Source organism: Lepidochelys olivacea (assembly GCF_965140295.1).
Source record: "Lepidochelys olivacea isolate rLepOli2 genome assembly, chromosome: 3".
Taxonomy (NCBI): Eukaryota; Metazoa; Chordata; order Testudines; family Cheloniidae; genus Lepidochelys; species Lepidochelys olivacea.
This window is the reverse complement of record NC_140413.1, coordinates 60,199,179-60,216,567: the sequence shown is the minus strand read 5'-3', so window position 1 is coordinate 60,216,567 and position 17,389 is coordinate 60,199,179. Positions and strand designations below refer to the sequence as shown.

The 17,389-nt window shown below is 40.0% G+C and overlaps 1 protein-coding gene across 4 annotated transcripts in view; it reads right to left on the bottom strand.

Annotated features, from left to right (window-relative positions):
* The window catches only part of SENP6 (SUMO specific peptidase 6), a 166,265-nt gene extending 151,774 nt beyond the window's left edge, over positions 1-14,491 (bottom strand). For all 4 annotated transcript variants that reach the window (XM_084624521.1, XM_084624523.1, XM_084624524.1 and 1 more), the window contains exon 1: positions 13,895-14,491. In XM_084624521.1, coding sequence (XP_084480647.1) covers positions 13,895-13,943 — 49 coding nt within the window. In that variant the 5' untranslated portion in view covers positions 13,944-14,491. The remainder of the gene's footprint in view (positions 1-13,894) is intronic.
* Positions 14,492-17,389: the final 2,898 nt, after the last annotated feature.

Here is a 17,389-nt window from a genome sequence, read left to right as displayed (position 1 = left end):
GGCAAAAGAAACTAGAAACATGGAGCTTCTAAGTGCTTTTAGTCAGCTTTAAGTTCAAGAAACTTTTAACATACAACATACAGAGAAGTGCTTCATTAGTTTGAACACACAAGCATGGAGAAAACATTGGTAGGATGATAACCTTAATAAGCTTCTCTCCCGCATAATCCTAAATAGGAATTTTGGGTGAAGTCCACAGTATTACCTTATTTGGGTAAGAACTGGAACAAGGTAGACCAATATTAGGGCAAGAAGCTCACAGAAACTCAGTGTTATAACCACATTAATCCCCTAAATCACAGGGGGCTTTGTATTGTGTCAAACCGCACATGAACCTGATGACCCGAGGCTTCAGAGACATTGACCTACTTGTGCCTAACCCATGATAAGACAAAGAGCTGCCAAGAGCGTTTTAATTTGCTAGTATTTTTCATTTAGATTTTCTTTTTAAAAAATATAAAATAGCAACTTTGACATCCCTGGAAAAGTTCAAAACAACTTTTAAAGAAGCAAAAGACAGCAGTTTTTTCAAAAAAACAAAAAAGGGCAGGTAACACCTTCCAATCAACTCCAGCCACATTATACACCAACCCCAGCCCTCTTTTCCCTTCCTTGCTCTCCCGAGTCCTTAGAGATGTGCTTTGTAGCAGAGCCTGAAGATTAACACATGGCAGATTCAGAAAAGCAGAGAAAGTAGTCAAACAGGCAAAATAGAGGGGTGGTCCAAATGGGCCTGTCTGCATCATGCACCAAATTTATCCTCCTATATTATTGCAAATGCTTCTGGTAGATGACATTTAGAAAGCTAAGACAACACAAGCTTCCTAGAACTCTCTATCCAGCTGAGAACCAAGCAATCAGGGAAAGCGGATCCTACCGCAGGACGTTGTGGGGTTGAAAGAGGTAGTTTTAAACAGGATGCCAAATAACTGTATTTTAAACATTACTAAAAATATGTATTATGTAGAGAAGCAAGAAATGGTAGGCCAACTCTTATGAATTCCTTCTCTTTCTGCCAACTTAGGTGTGTGGCTCCCAATGTTCAGTCACAGGGGTATTTTTACACAACTTCAGAGATACCATGATCAAAACCAAGCAAAATAATCATTATTAATCATGGTTTCTTTTATTATTAACAAAAAGAAAATATGAAACAAAATATCACAAATTAATTCTAGAAATATCCTAGCTGAAGTTAACTTTATAATTCCTCTAAAAACTTGATTGAGGAAAGACAAAACCACGCATAGTTGGAAATGTTTTCAACTTTTCCTTGGTTCTCCAATTCTTAAAATGACAAATGCTTCTTTTGAAATGTGTACTTGCAAATATTTTGTATCTAAATGAAAGCCCTAGTACAAGCTACACCATTGACTTGGCAGTATGAGGAATAATTAGGCCTAGTCTACACAACAAAGCTACGTTGAGGCAAGTTGCCTTGTAATGACTCTGGCTGAACGCTCCAGGTCTAGACATGGCCAGCAGGAGACAGGCAGGCGGGCGATGTCTGCTGCAGGCAGCCCAGGGTGCACTGCAGCCTGGAGCATGCTCATTCCCCTCTGCCCTCCAGAAATGACACATAGCAGGGGGGGGGGGGGGAATGACACACATGCGCCCTGCCCATTTCTCCAGACGCCTCTGGCACAGATGCCCAGAAGCGAGGAGGGAGCATTCTCAGTGTATCCGTGAAGCACAGGGAGGGAGAAAGCAGCAGGCTGCTAGCTGGACAGATACCAGCTGAGCTCCTCCTCCACCAAAAGGGAAAGCACCAGCAGGGCTCTATGGTGCCATCTCCTCCTCAGGTGGCCCTGACTCCACCCTTGCTGGGACCAAAGAGTGAGCCAATCGGTGTGGCAATCTTTGAATTTTTTTAAGCACATAGCTGGGCCACAGATGTGTGCTAACTGGGCTGCAAGCGGCCTGCAGGTTGAAAACCACTGCCATACAGTCATAAAAGTTTGGACAGTAAGGGCTTGGAAGTCTATTCCTAATAGCAAAGTGTCCCTTAACTGCCTCCAGGGAGACCTGAACATCATCTGTTACCAAGATGTGATGAAAGAGAGCCCACAGTGCTTGCCTCTGCTGGAATTTCAGTGACAAGTTGGTTGTTTCATTTAGAAATATGCCACAGAAATTATAAATACAGTTGCAGCAATGAGCCCCAGCATGGTTGCTCCTGCTCTTGCATATCTTTTCTGCCTGACCCTGCCTTAGAGCAGGATATTTATGTTTTGCTAAATTAACCCTAAACCAGGTAAGACAGACACAGCATTTAGAACTACCATATTAACAACAGAAATATCAGTAGTTATGAATCTTGAAACATCTTTTACAAGCCAAACAACTTTGTGTCACTAGACATCATCCCCACCCCACAATATTCCTGGTACCGTGTTCAAAAGCTGTATTTCACTCCTCCCACCGCCCCAGTACTGGCATGTCACTAGTTACTGCTGGGCGGTTTAAATTATAAGACACCAACATTCATCATTTTACCATAAAATGCACTAACTCAATTTTCATGTATAGTTAATTCAACGTAACAATGAAATATTCTTATATGTCATAGGGACAGTCACCAGAGTACCATTTTTGACATCTTATCTAGAACAAAAAATTGCTTCAACCAACAATTGATTTCATCAATACACTAAATTTTCTTTTAGCTTACAAACAGCCATGCTCCAAAAATCTCCTAAAAAAAGAGTTACTTATTCTCAGACCCTCCTTCTATAGCAATCCACTACCCACTAACCATTCTATATTCTGTTTTGTATTAGGCTCTAGCTCTGAGAGGGTGGATCCTGCTATCTGGCACTTCCCCCCAATGCCATGTAGGCAGACTGAACAATACAAAAAACATTTACGCCACAGGCATTGGTGTAGCAATGTAAATATATCTCCTTCCACAGCAGAGACTTATATTGCTGCAATCTGTTGCAGAGAACATTTACCAAACCTCACTAGTTTGCCGTTAAATTAAATCCAGGTGCTGGGATATCAACAAAAATGTAGAACACTATATCTTACCATAAAGGGGGGGCGGGGGGGAGAGGGTGGCAAATTAAATACATAGCGAGCTGTTACTTTCTATACCCTACTATAAAAATGGGAAGAAAACAATTGTGGATAAAGGAATAATCAATCAATCAATCTCTCACATGCTGGCTTCTGACTTGTCACAGGCAAGTAAGTTTGTCCTATTTACCCACAGGGCACACAAACCATAACAAATAATTGGTTTATTATTAAACAAAATACTTCCAGATAAAATTAAAACAGCAAGAGAGATCACTAAAGGCCTTCCTGCTCCTATTCAGGCAGCTTCATATCTAGACAATTCAGTACATTCCCTGGTTTGACTATAAGGCAGAAACCAGTCAAAAAAGAGAAATTGAAATGAACAAAACAAAAATCACACAAAACAGATCAAATTAATTCTAAAATAGTAATTATCACTCTCAAGGATCTGGGAGATATACAAGGTGTGGAGAGAAAGGTTTTAAAATCTCAGTCTAAATGTTTGAAATCAGCCTTTACAGTATCCTAGAAGCATTAATGTTCATTAGCTCAGCAACAGTCACCAAGGGTATGTCTACACTGCATTTAAAAACCCCACAGCTGGCCTGTGCCAGCTGACTTAGGCTAAGGGCTGTTTAATTGTGGTTTAACTTTAGACATTCAGGCTCGGGCTGCAGCATGAGCTCTGGGACCCTTTCACTCTGTGCCCAACCATAAACACGGCAATTTTCTGTGAGCCCAAGCCAGCTGGCAAGGGCCAGCTGCAGGTTTTTAATTGCAATATACCCTTAGATACAGTTGGAGGCTTAGATGCAGTTGGCTTTAGAGAGAAAAAAAGTTTGAGTGAATGGTTTAAATTCCTCCTCCCCCCTTCCCCTCCTTTTTTGCAGTGGTTGGAGTTTCTAGCAATTCCCTCCTAAATCACTTTGTCTTAATTTCTTTATCCCAAAAGTTTCAAGGCCTATACTTAGATTGAACTCTGTAGGTATTTATGTTCTGTCTGGCCCAGTACAGTCTACACAAGTCAAAGACAACCACCACCTCTTCTGGAGAATATCAACAAAAAAATCTGAAGTAGAAATAGGATGTGGATTTTTCAATAATGTCCTGAACCCGTAAAAGTTTCAGTGCCCCGTGTAGAATAACCAAATGTTGTGAAAGTGTAGTCAATTTTACAAATTTGCAAAGGGGACAGATTTTAAAGCTGAAATCTAACAAATCAGATTTACCAGTTGGATAAGTGTTATAGCCAATTTCAGAATGGAATTTACTAGGATAACCCCTTTCATTGAGTCCATGAAACATTAGCTTACTAATTTAACACAATTATTTTCAGGTCAACTTTTAACTTAAACAATATTCTTTTTAAATCAGGACACTTGATTATTCTTAACCAATCAACAATTTATTAAATCACCCAGAATCACAGCAATATACAATCAGTTTATCAATCCAGTGTAGACAGAACCAACCATCTAGTTATTTATTGGACACATCAATAGATTGACAGTTGCTTGCAAGACTAAGACTAGGGTCAGTAGTGTTACACCAAAGGACCAATGTAAATCTTCTAGATTTCTTATTAGATTTATTTATGATATCTCTGTCCCAGTCTTTCTTCAAGGAGTAAGGATGTATTTGTAGTTTATACATTTAAGAATGGTGGTCCCTGCTACTGGAATGGACTGGTCCGTAAAAGACAAGTTTAGAATATACTATGTTAATAAATTACTTCAGTTTTTCCTTACATTAACGTACACATCATGTTGTCTGAACTAATCAAAAATAATGTGAGGGTGTTTGTTTTACATTTTCCCTTATTCACATTCAACAAAAATATATTGCTTTTAAAAATTATAAAAACACAATGCTGACTTATCACAAACAACTATGGTATAAAAATAATTATTTTATTTAGATAGTGCTGGATTCAAAAAAGTAGCAAAGGTAGTCAAACAATTTTTGCAGGGCACGTGAAGGGGTTTGGCCATTGTATGAAAGAATTCAACAAATGTAATAAAGACATTTCCATACACAAAATAAAACACATATAAATGGGAAAAAAAAGTCCAATTTTTAAAAGGGAAGGTGATAAACATGGGTCTAAACATTGTCATTATTAAACTGTTGCTTTTTTTAGAAAGAGCTTTGAAGAGAAAAAACAAGATTTCATATTTTAGGACCTACCACAAAAAAGCATGATCATCTGTTGACTTCAGGTATAACAGCTGAAACTTTGAACAGCAGGTATTGTGTGAGAGTATAGACACTGATCAACTAATATAGAAAGAGGTCACATATGTAGCAAGAGCCAACACTGTTGACAGCTATAACGCCTCTTTCTAGCAATCCATGATGTGTTCCACACTTATGTGTGAAACAAGAGGAAACAATATATTCAGAATATTTCAGCTGGCTGACTACAATGTTATCTGATGTCTTTATATTCAGAACACTTGCAAAATGTTCATGTTTCATCCTTATCAGACTATGCACTAGTCTGTTAAAATATTTGGCACATCATGCTAACAGGTGTAAGAATGTCACTGAAATACTGTTAAATAAGGTGGGGGAGGGAGGTTGCTACCTAGAAACAGTTGGATTTCAGAACCATCCCTCCCTCTAGAAAAGCTAGTGTGTAATTGCCAACACCAAGCATTCAAAAATCTTAAGTTAAGACCCCCCACCACCAAAAAAATCATGAGATAGCCACTCCTGCATCCATAGGACAGCATATTCTGCTACTGGGGAGCAGGACTAGCCACTCCATAGTTAAGGCTCAATTTTCAACACCTTCCAGAGCTTCCTAAAAAGAAACCCTGGCAATGTCTTCTGGGGCCCTCTTCACCCATCCATACATGGGGATACATAGTGTGTTGTGGTTTCAGTCAATCAGGATCCATTTCCTTACAATCCATTAGCCCTCTTTACAAAAAAGACCTTTGGGTTCAGAAATCCCACTTGGAACACAATGTGTTCAAAGGGATTGTGGACACGCTCCCAGAATCCTGTACCTCACAAGCAACAAAACTAGGGCTGTCAAGCAATTGAAAAAATTAATTACGATTAATTGCACGATTAAACAATAATAGAATATCATTTATTTAAATATTTTGGGATGATATCTACATTTTAAAATATATTGATTAAAATTACAACAGAATATAAAGTATACAATAATGAAAAATAAATATAAAGTGAGCACAAGTATTTGCACTGTTAATAATAAATAGTATTTTTCAATTCACCTAATACAAGTACTGTAGTGCAATCTCTTTATCATGAAAGTTGAACTTACAAATGTAGAATTATGTACAAAAAACTGCACTCAAAAGTAAAACCAATGTAAAATTTTAGAGCCTACAAATCCACTGAGTCCTAATTCTTGTTCAGCCAGTAGCTCAGACAAACAAGTTTGTTTACATTTGCAGGAGATAATGCTGCCCGCTTCTTGTTTACAACGTCACCTGAAAGAGAGAACAGGCATTCCCAGCGCACTGTTGTAGCCAGTGTCACAAGATATTTACGTGCCAGATGCACTGAATATTCGTATGTCCCTTCATCCTTCAACCACCATTCCAGGGGACATGCGTCCATGCTGATGACGGGTTCTGCTCGATAACAATCCAAAGCAGTAAGGAACAATGCATGTTCATTTTCATCATCTTGAGTCAGATGCCACCAGCAGAAGGTTGATTTTCATTTTTGGTGGTTCGGGTTCTGTAGTTTTTGCAGCGGAGCGTTGCTCTTTTTAGACTTCTGAAAGCATGCTCCACAACTCGTCCCTCTCAGATTTTGGATGGTACTTCAGATTCTTAAACCTGGGGTCAAGTGCTGTAGCTATCTTTAGAAATCTCACATTGGTATCTTCTTTGCGTTTTGTGAAATCTGCAGTGAAAGTGTTCTTAAAATGAAGAAAATGTGCTGGGTCACCATCCGAGACTGCCATAACATGAAAAATATAGCATAATGGGGGTAAAACAGAGCAAGCGACACTGAACTCCTTGGGGGAGAATTGTGTCACAAATTTAATTAACATTTTTTTTTAATCAGCATCATCAGCATGGAAGCATGTCCTCTGGAATGATGGCCAAAGCACAGAGGCATATGAATGTTTAGCATACGTAGTACATAAATACCTTTAAATGCCAGCTACAAAAGTGCCATACAAAGGCCTGTTCTCACTTTCTGGTGACATTGTAAATAAGAAGAGGGCAGTATTATATCCTGTAAATGTTAACAAACTTGTTTGTCTTAGCGACTGGTTGAACAAGAAGTAGGACTGAATGGAATTGGAGGCTCTGAAGTTTTACATTGTTTTGGTTTTGAGTGAAGTTATATAACGAAACAAAAGTGCACTTTACAAATGTAGATTTTTTTTTTTTTTTTACGACAACAAGATTGCACTACAGTACTTGTGTAAGGTGAATTGAAAAATACTATTTCTTGTTTCTCATTTACAGTGCAAAGTTTTATAATAAAAATATACACTTTGATTGCAATTACAACACAGAATATATATGAAAATGTAGAAAAACATCCAAAATATTTAATAAATTTTAATTGGTATTCTATTGTTTAACAGTGCAATTAAAACTGCAATTAATCACGATTAATTTTGAGTTAATGGCGATTAATCGATAGCCCTAAATAAAACCCTTTCTCCCCATGGAGGTAATACGGAACAGAATTTTTCCTTAAAATTATTGAATTTTAGAGAATACCACCAATTATTGCATTGTCCATTATCGTGGAACAGCATCATGCACTCCATAGTTAAGGCTGAAGATAGCTCCTTTTTAGATTCGATTTTAAACGCCTCCCGTAGTACCCTAAAACAAACCCCCTGAAGTTTTCCATGACACATTTCATCCTGGGGAAGACTGGCAAATAAGACAGAGTTTGAAATATTAGCGGTTCACTTTTGTAAAGTCTGAAAATATTATCCAGATTTGTTTCTTACTGAGAAGTGGCTTTCAGGTTTGATGATGTTTTTTTTTAAACTGTATGAAAAGCAGTCTTTATTAATAGAAACTGACCCACTTCTTAAATGATTCCAGGAAACAGATGAAATGCACACACTGAAAAAGCAAGCAGGGGAAAGTGCAGTGGATCAGAGGACCATGAAAAGAAAAGGACTGGCAAGCTGGGGCTTGAAAGGGGTAGAGGACCAGGAAGCACATGAAACTGTGGAAGGGAGCAAGGCTCCCCATTCTCAGAATGGGAGACTAATGCTGAGGGAGGCGAGAGGAGGGGACAGAACATTCATGGACATGAAGGGGATATGACAGAGCATTAATCAGAGTATAAAATAGGGCAGTGTGAAAGAGACATGGAAAGGGGTGCACATGTGCATCTGAAAGTTGAGAAAACACAGGCCTTACCTAGATTTAAAAAAGCCTATTTCCCTACAATCCAAAATCAATTTAACCCCCACCAGTTACCCACATTTAAACTGCATATACACTAGGTTATAAGTAGCGTGACAAATGGAATTGGCTAACTTTGTTTAAAATAAAACCAAACCTTTATTTGCTTGCTTAGAAAAGGTCAGAGGGGGTCAAGGGAAGGCAGAGTACTTAAAATTCTCCATGTGCATAAAAGCTTCACTCTCTCCTCCTTCTTTCCACTCTATCCTACACTACTCACATATCCCACCCCAAATAAAACTCCCACTACCACCATCTCCCCTACCTCCAATGGTGAGAGTTTGAAAAAAAATCTAACCTCCCAGGGCAAAAAGGATACTTTCCCACACAAATATCATCAGCTTCTACAGAATCTAAATTTCTTTTAAAAAAAAAAAACAAAAACAAAAAACACTATTCTACCATACTTGCTTTTGCAAAGAATTCTCCAAGTGTGAACTGAGTATAAAGTGCGGTCTTCCAGAGTCCTCCCGCAGACAAGTCCAAAGCTTCTGCTGCTGCTAAGAGCCAGTGTTGTCATCCTTATTGTTAGTCAGAAATCTGCGGTGAGCATGATATTAATAGGAATCTATTTCATTCTGTGGCTGCTTAGGAAGCACTCACCAGCTGAGAGATCATCTTTGGAAAAATTCCCATGAAGCGGCTCTAAAAAAGAAGCTTGGGAAGGGACAGGGACTCCCAACACATTCTTGTAGTAGCCAGGAGACTGAGATAAAAGAAAAGTAAAAAAAAAAAAGTCTACTAGTCAGACAGTGTGCATTTCAGAGTGCTTCAAATGTATCTGATACACGTTACCACAATACTGTGAAAGTTTCAAATTGAGACTGGAGGAGACATACAGCAGCACAAACATTCCCCTTGCAGCTAAATTAAATATGAGGGGCCAAATCATAACCATTGTTCCTACGTTTGCAGAAAAAATGAACAGTGGGAATTGCCCCATTTCTGTTGTTGGGAGGAGGGACTGAGAATAATTTTCCCTACCCCAACTCCGAGTAAACCTTTCCACAACATCTCACCACATTATGGCTCGAGTAATGAATGGATACTGCTGGAGATTGACCACTTTCAGCTACAAATAACACGTCTCCCAACCAGATGGGATTTTCCATGTAACACAATGATCTTGGCAAGATCTTGTGCAGCTTCCCCATGCAACTTCCAATCTCTCACTAAAGGCAAGTGAGTTGGGACAGCCATCACCAGGGATCCCATGAAGCATAAGTTCCTGAGATAACTGCGCTGCCACTGGAAACAAAGAATTCACAGAGACACTGAGTCTCTGTGAATTTTCTGGTCCTCTGTAGACTAACTGGGATCATTCCCCCGCCCCCCTCCAGGCTTCTGAGTTAAGGAGAGTTTGAAGCTCAGTGCTCTTTTAAAACATGAGCATATGGCAAGAACTCTGGCCTCTGTTCCTCCAGTGATAAACTGTAAGGCCTGATCTACACTGGGGGGGGGAAATTGATCTAAGATACGCAACTTCAGCTATGAGAATAGCGTAGCTGAAGTCAACGTATCTTAGATCGACTTAGAATCACTTATTTCGCGTCCTCACACCGCGGGATCGATGGCCACCGCTCCCCCGTCGACTCTGCTTCCGCCTCTCACCCTGGTGGAGTTCCGGAGTCGACAGCAGAGCGACCGGGGATCGATTTATCTTGTCTACACTAGACACGGTAAATCGATTCCCCGATAGATGGATCATGACCCACCAATCCGGCGGGTAGTGTAGACGTGGCCTAAGGAAGTTACATAATTTGGAAATTAGATTTTCCTTGTCCTGTTGCAACATGTTATCATGGAAGTGACAATTTGGCCTAGAATTTTCAGTTAATGTGTTGAAAGCTTTCATTAGTCTGCATTCTGCACATACTAATGCTATTTAAAAAAATTGTTAATTCCATTTGCAAATTACCTTTAAAAGCATAAGCTTTATAGATTCCAAGGCCAGAAGGGACCATTGTGATCATCTAGTCTGTGTAACAAAGGCCACAGGACTTCCCTGAATTAATTGCTCTTTGAACTAGAATATCTTTTAGAAGAACATCCAATCTTGATTTAAAAATTTTCAGTGACGGAGACTCCACCACAATCCTTGGTAAATTTTTCCAGTGGTTAACCACCCTTGTTATTTCCTCACCTTATTTCCAATCTGAATTTGTCTACCTTCACTTCCACCCACTGAAATTTCTTATACCTTTGTCTGCTAGACTGAAGAGCACTCAACCAAATTTCTGTTCATGTAAGTAGTTATAAACTGTGATCAAGTCACCCCTTAACCTTCTCTTTGGGAGATAAATAGCGATTCAAGGAGCTCAATCACTATAAGGCATGTGTTCTAATCCTTTAATCATTCTTGTGGCTCTTTTCTGAACCATCTCCAATTTATCAATATCTTTTTTGTATTTTGGACACCAAAACTGGACACTGTATTCCAATAGTAGTGGCACCAGTGCCAAATACAAAGATAATATAACTTCCCTATTTTTACTCAAGATTTCCCTGTTTATACATCCACGCATCACGTTAGCTCTTTGGCCACTGGCATCACACAGATAAATGTCTTTCCCCCGTACCACCTGTATTTTGACAGCCACTAGAGCTGAAAGTCAAGAAGCAAAGCTCAGCTCTGAGCCAGGTTAATCAATGCTCTACATTATTTACATCATCATATCAAACACAGTGTCAAAGAGTCAAACACAGAAATTCTAAATCATTCTTGCATTTCCAAGAAGACAAATCTACATTTTTTTAAGTGATGACAAACCATGTTATATAGGTGAAAATGGACAAAAACTGAATGACCTTATGAATCACCACACTGCACAACAGGACAGGCAATATATACAACCGTCAGGGAATGTTTTTCCATACATCAACCATCCTATTTTTGATAGGATAATTTCAATATAAAAAGAGGAATATTAAACTGTTAAGACAATGACAGACATTTTAATTGAATCTTTATTATACCAAATGAAAGAAAACAAAATGTCTCAATGGAGATCCCAAAAAATACTTAAACCTATAAAACTGTCATGCTTACAATTTAATAGTTTTCTTTCTGTACTGTATATTTTACCTTTTTTATAGTCTGATTGATAGATTGTTACTATAAGCCAAACAGAGCTATTAAATATGCGCATTAACTTGAAGAAAAAAAAAAAGTATTGTCCACCTTTGATCTCATTATCTCAATTTAATTATGAGGCCAGAATTAACAGACAGTCGCTACACCTACACACACTTCCTACCTCATTTGTTTCCCAAAAGATTGATATGGGACAGGGAGGGGAACAACAATTCTCAAAACTCTGCCCACTTATATATATATATTTTTTTAAGAGTAACCTAATAGATGAATTCCTTACTGTTTTTTTTTTTGTTGTTGTTGTTGGTTTTAGGGTTTTTATATTAATCGAAAGATGTTTTAAGACATAATTAAAACATCAAGAACTTCAGTCTCTACTCAGCTTAGTACAGATTTCGAATCATGGTTCAGCAACACGTGTTACTTCACTTTCTTGTCTATACTACACCTTCACTCCTATTTTTGTCTACCTCACACATCTCTTACCATTGTCCCAACCCTCTGCTTTTGTTATTGTCCAAAGTCAGAACTCTGGACAATGATAGGTCTAACGCTAAAGGCCAATTTGAAGTGCTCATCCATTCCATATCATTGGCTGCTAAAAACAAAGATCTGCATCACCTTTGCTTTTACTTTCACATATAGTAGTCATGGTACCTGATCTGCAAAACTTCCTGTTTTTGTTTAACATTAAAACCCACCATAATCCAGTTACAGGCCTATTCTGCTATTTTAATAGGCTGCAACTCTGACATTGTGCGCTCAGGAGAATTAGCTCCTTTTTCCTAGCACCATTGCCTGCATAAACTTTCCTTCACACAGAGCTCATAATAGTCTCTGTTAACATCTTTTGACTCCTTAGACCATCACCATTATTGGACACTACCTGTAAAATAAATGGGTTTCCCAAATAATCTGGAATACAATATAAATGTAACTAAATTAATGACCTATTTTGTCCACCGATCATAGGACTACCGAATATTTTGGCACTGTAATGCACGCTAGCTAATCTGCCACTGTTGTTAGAAAGGGAGCCCCCCAGGATTTATAATATTTGAAATATTATACATGCTACTTATTTTTGCTTGCCACCTGTATAACATACAGGAGTGGCATACCACCCACTGAACACACACAAAACCAGTGATCATCACATGGTTGTCCCCACACCTGTCATTCTTATGGTAGTATCATGGTCAGATGGGGAGAGGAGGGAAGAGTGGAATAGGTACCATTATTTCACCACCATATGCTTAAAAAAAATTTCTGCAATAGTTGGCTAAGAAATAGGTCTTTAAAAAATTCATCTGAAATGCTGATGTCCTAAAGTAAGTATTCATTCACACAGAAAGGCAACATTTCTGCTCTATGCAAACCGCTAAAATACAACAACCCAAAAAACTAAGAGAAATCCTGTACAGTACATGCTTTATACAATATTCATGCTGCAAAATATGCTGTGCCAAAAAAAAAAAAAAAAAAAAAACCCCAAACCATCACAGACATGCAAAACTCTATTCATACAAGCAGAGTATTTTCAGGTCTATGATTTTTCATTATCATTATGGTAAGAGGGCAGCTAAGGTACACTGCCCCTATTCTAGTCAATTTTTATGGCAATTTTGCAAGGCTAAATTAACAGAATATAATATTTAATTGTACTGTGAAGGTTTAGAGTAAATATCTCTAAGCCTTATTAATTTGTTTAAGTTAATTTCTGCATTATTATTAGAGACAGATGCAAAAACCAAGACTATGTCTAAGTCTAATAGTAGCCTGAAGCTTTAAAAATAATCCCAAAGCTCCCTCTTTCCAGCGACACAAACATAAGAGAGAAACCGCAGCAGAAGAAAAATCTTCTCTGGCCATATCACAGCCCCCACTTCCCCAACTCTTCAGATCGGCCTTTTACAACGTTAGAAGAAGAAGGAGAAGAAACCAGCGGAGGCCGGGGGCCCGAGCGGCTGAGAGCAGCGAGCGGAGACCCCGCTCTGCATCAAGCCCCACCTGACCATTAACCTCCCACCTCAGACTCCCGCAAGCCGCCCCTCCATACCGGACGTCGCTAATCCCAGGCCAACGAGCCACCCTGTGCCAGCCCTGGATAAACTCTCTCCCACGGTCCTGCCCCCCCCCCCCCCGCCACTGCCTCGCTCCCCCCGACAAACCTGCCCCTACAAACATTCACCCTTCCCCCAACACCAGGCCACCTCTCGCTGCGTCCCTCCCCCCGCACCCCCTCTCCCCCCACATGTCCTCCGGTCCGTGCCGTGCCCCTTTGCCGGCTGGTTGCCAGGAGGAAGGAGCCACCCGTGTGCCACATTTCCCCACTCAGCCACACACGCACCTTCCAGAAACAAGCTGTCCCTGCAGCCGCCGCCGCCGCCACCGGCCATCTTCCTCCTGCCGCTGCTCCCCTCACTCCATGCCCGCGTTGCTCGCCCAGGCACCGCCGGCGGGGGCCAGGCCCTTCGCCCGGCCCGCGCGCTCTGCCTTCCACACAGCAACCCAGCCCCGAGCCCCTTCCCCCGGCTTCCCCAGGGCACCGCAGCAACCGACCGAGCGACGGTCCCCCGCCCCGTTCCCTGCCTGTTCCGGCCCGCTTGCGGGAGGAAGAAGCAGCGCGTCGGCTCGTTCCCTTATTGTGTCCGCCACCGGCAGCCCTCAGTGGTTCCAGCCCAGGCCTGGCCTGGCAGCTGCCTGCTGCCACCTCGGCGGGGGAATGAGGGGGCCTGACTCAGCCTCTCCCTGCGGGTCCCGCATATATCCCCGCTGCAGGAGCGAGGAACCCTGCTGCTGCCTTTTTCTCCTCCCGGGGACTTAACTAGTCATCCTTCAGCCCCACCGCACAGCCCCTACCCTAACCCCAGGGCGTGCAGCCCACAGCCTCCAGGGAAAGGGACTCTAATTTCCCTATCCCCTGGATGATAAAATGGCCGCACAAGGGCTGTGCTGGTAAATATCTAAGGCTTTGCCGCTCCCCCCTTATCAGCTCAGGAGGCTGCCGCTTGGTGGGGGGAAAGGTGGGGTGTGGGTGGTTGAACTACATAAAATTAATGAGCTTTAAAAGACTGAGGGGGCAATTACTGAATCCTGTGCCGAGGATCCTGCCAACTCCTTCTAGGTCATAATCAAACACATGCACAAAGCCAAGGCTTCGCTTATTTAATTTATTTTAGTTTCTAAAATTGTCCAGTAGCCCGCTGACGCTATTCTTATTTAAGTGCTTCAGGTACGGAGTCTGCAAACCCTGATGCACGATATTGTCAACACCAAACATTCAGAGTCAAGCCCGTCAAAATCATGAGATATTAAAAATAACAGGTTTTTGAGCCTTTAGGGTTCACAGTTTAAAGCTTTTCTCTCAAAGCAGGAGAGTTAGAAACTTACATGTTTTAAAATGGAAACAGTTTCTCACAATCATAGGAGCCCAAGCTTTAAGAACAAAAATGAGACACTTTGGCCAGTCTCCCTCAGTTGCACAAGAGGATTTCACCAGCACAAACTTATAGCAGAATCAGGGCTCTAAGTGCCTAATTTAAAGCCAAATTTTAAAAGATAGATGTGGTCCTTGGGCCAAGGTGAATTTACAGTTCCTGCATTGCTTGCACATCCAAAACTCCAATTGAACTCAATAGGAGTTTGGAGAATCAGGCCCTAAATTACATAAATTGAAGTACATAATGCACCAAACAAATAGCTCAAAGTCCAGAAACAAAGCAATACAGATTTAAAACACAAAACAAAAAAACTATAGAAATATTACCTACTTTCTAGATTATCCTTGAAAGACTTCAGGAAATAAGTGTGTTTTAAGGAAATATTTTAAGAGAGCAGTCAATTTTCATACAAATAGGATGAGGAAGTTCCAAGCATAAGAGATAGCATGTAAGAAAAAAAAGACTAAAGAATTCCTCTAACTCTACCTTACAATTCCTGAACTAAGGGATTGCTGAAAGGGTGCTCTGAAAGTTTTAGTGTACTGAGAAGCCTAAATCCTTAGTCTTCAAAATGCCAGTCTTAGAAAAACAGGTTTTACTCAGAGAGGAATTAGAACATTTGACATGGTGCTATTTCATTACTGATTAAATTCAAAGTTCAAGCTAGAAAAAGATAAATGCATAGGATTTATGTTAAAAATGAGAACGACTTTAAATATCTCATTGAAACCTAAAACAACAAAATTCTTTATCATGAGAGACAGACAGACAGACAGATACTAAGACCCTGATCCTGCAATGGGATCCATGCAGGTAGACTATGCCTCAGTGTGGCCCCATGAGAGCATAAGGTTCTACGTTTATCCAGTTGCAGGGCTGGGTCCATAATGCTAATTCAAAATAAGGAAGTCTCCGTTGAGTGAGACCAGACTTTTGATTCAAATCTAACAAAACTGTTTTCCAAAACTAGGAGTTTTATTTTGATAAAAAAAAAGAAATGCTGATATGCTCGTGTGTCCTTATTGACCAAATCAATGACAGCGATTATAATTCCATAATCCATATGTCCCAGTCTTTGCTACTGTTTTTAATGAATGAACATCAAAGTAGTTTGAAATGAAATGGACCATTTAAAGAGTAACTCCCCACAGGGGGACGATATTGACTTCAGCAAGAGGAATTACGAGATATTAAACTGGTTGTGCTCATGATTTTAGGCTGGCCTGCTGAGGCAGGCATCCTGTCTGTTTATGAAGATTTTGTTGTTTAATATCTACTTTTTTCTGGAGAAGGGCTCTTCCTAAATTACATAGCAGAAAAGGAAACTCTATTCTCTGGTATCTCATCTATTTATTTAGAGATTCCTGAAAGGAAAGTGTTCCGAAAGAGGAGTGTTTAGCCCTATTCCTTCCCCTAGTCCCTTTTTCTACTTTAGAAGTTATTTTTCACATTATATGTGTATGTGAATGAACATAACCCATATAGTTTAAAAGACAGTTAACCATTCTCGTCCTCTTTTTACATCTCTGCAGCATTCTCTTAATTTCCCCCCAAAATTAAAGAGAAAGCCATTTCCCTTAATTGAGGGCTAATTGAGTCAAAAAAAGATAAGCTTAGTATATCCTAATAAAGAAATCTTATAGATTTTCTGGTTTTATTTCCTCTTTTCTCCTTACCTGAAATGGTCCTCTCTGATTGAGCCAAGAGAAGGAATAAATCTGACAGCTGCTTTCTGAGTAATAGCAGCCATTAGAGTCTGACTAGCCCAGCTGTGGCTGATTGACAGTCACAGGTGCATAATTTAAGGCCCTGATCCCGCAAATACTTATGCATGTGTCCTATTGATATAAAGCATGCAAGTATTTATAGGAATAGAGCCCAAAGCAACATGGGACCTTTGATATATAAAGCCTTCTTCAACACAAAGTGGGAGGAGGTTATGATCAGTTAGTGTTAGCATAGGCAGAAGTATGAAGGATGGAAGATAAAGTTCCAGAAAGAAACTTATGTGCCAGCTCAAACAAACAAAGCAGCAGCAAAAACCACCTGCAGTTTTCCTTGGCAATGTTGTACCCCATGTGGGCTACTGTGTTTATAATCTTTCGTGTATACTAATAAATTTACATATGCTTGCTCTGGTGCATGGTCTTTTAAGGAGCTGGATTGGTTTGTAATCTGTGACATGACCCCCTCACTTCAGCTTTTACATTTTTGATGGAGTGGAGTTGGGGGGAGGTTCTATAGAGACAATACATTCAGTGCCTTAATGATTTCTTATTAACAAAAGAAGCCTCTCCACCTTCCTGACTTTCACAAGGCAAGAAGACTCTTTCAGTGACACCTTTATAGTTTGAAAAACTGATGGCTTCATTAATCATGTGTTAATCAGGCATTCTATTTTT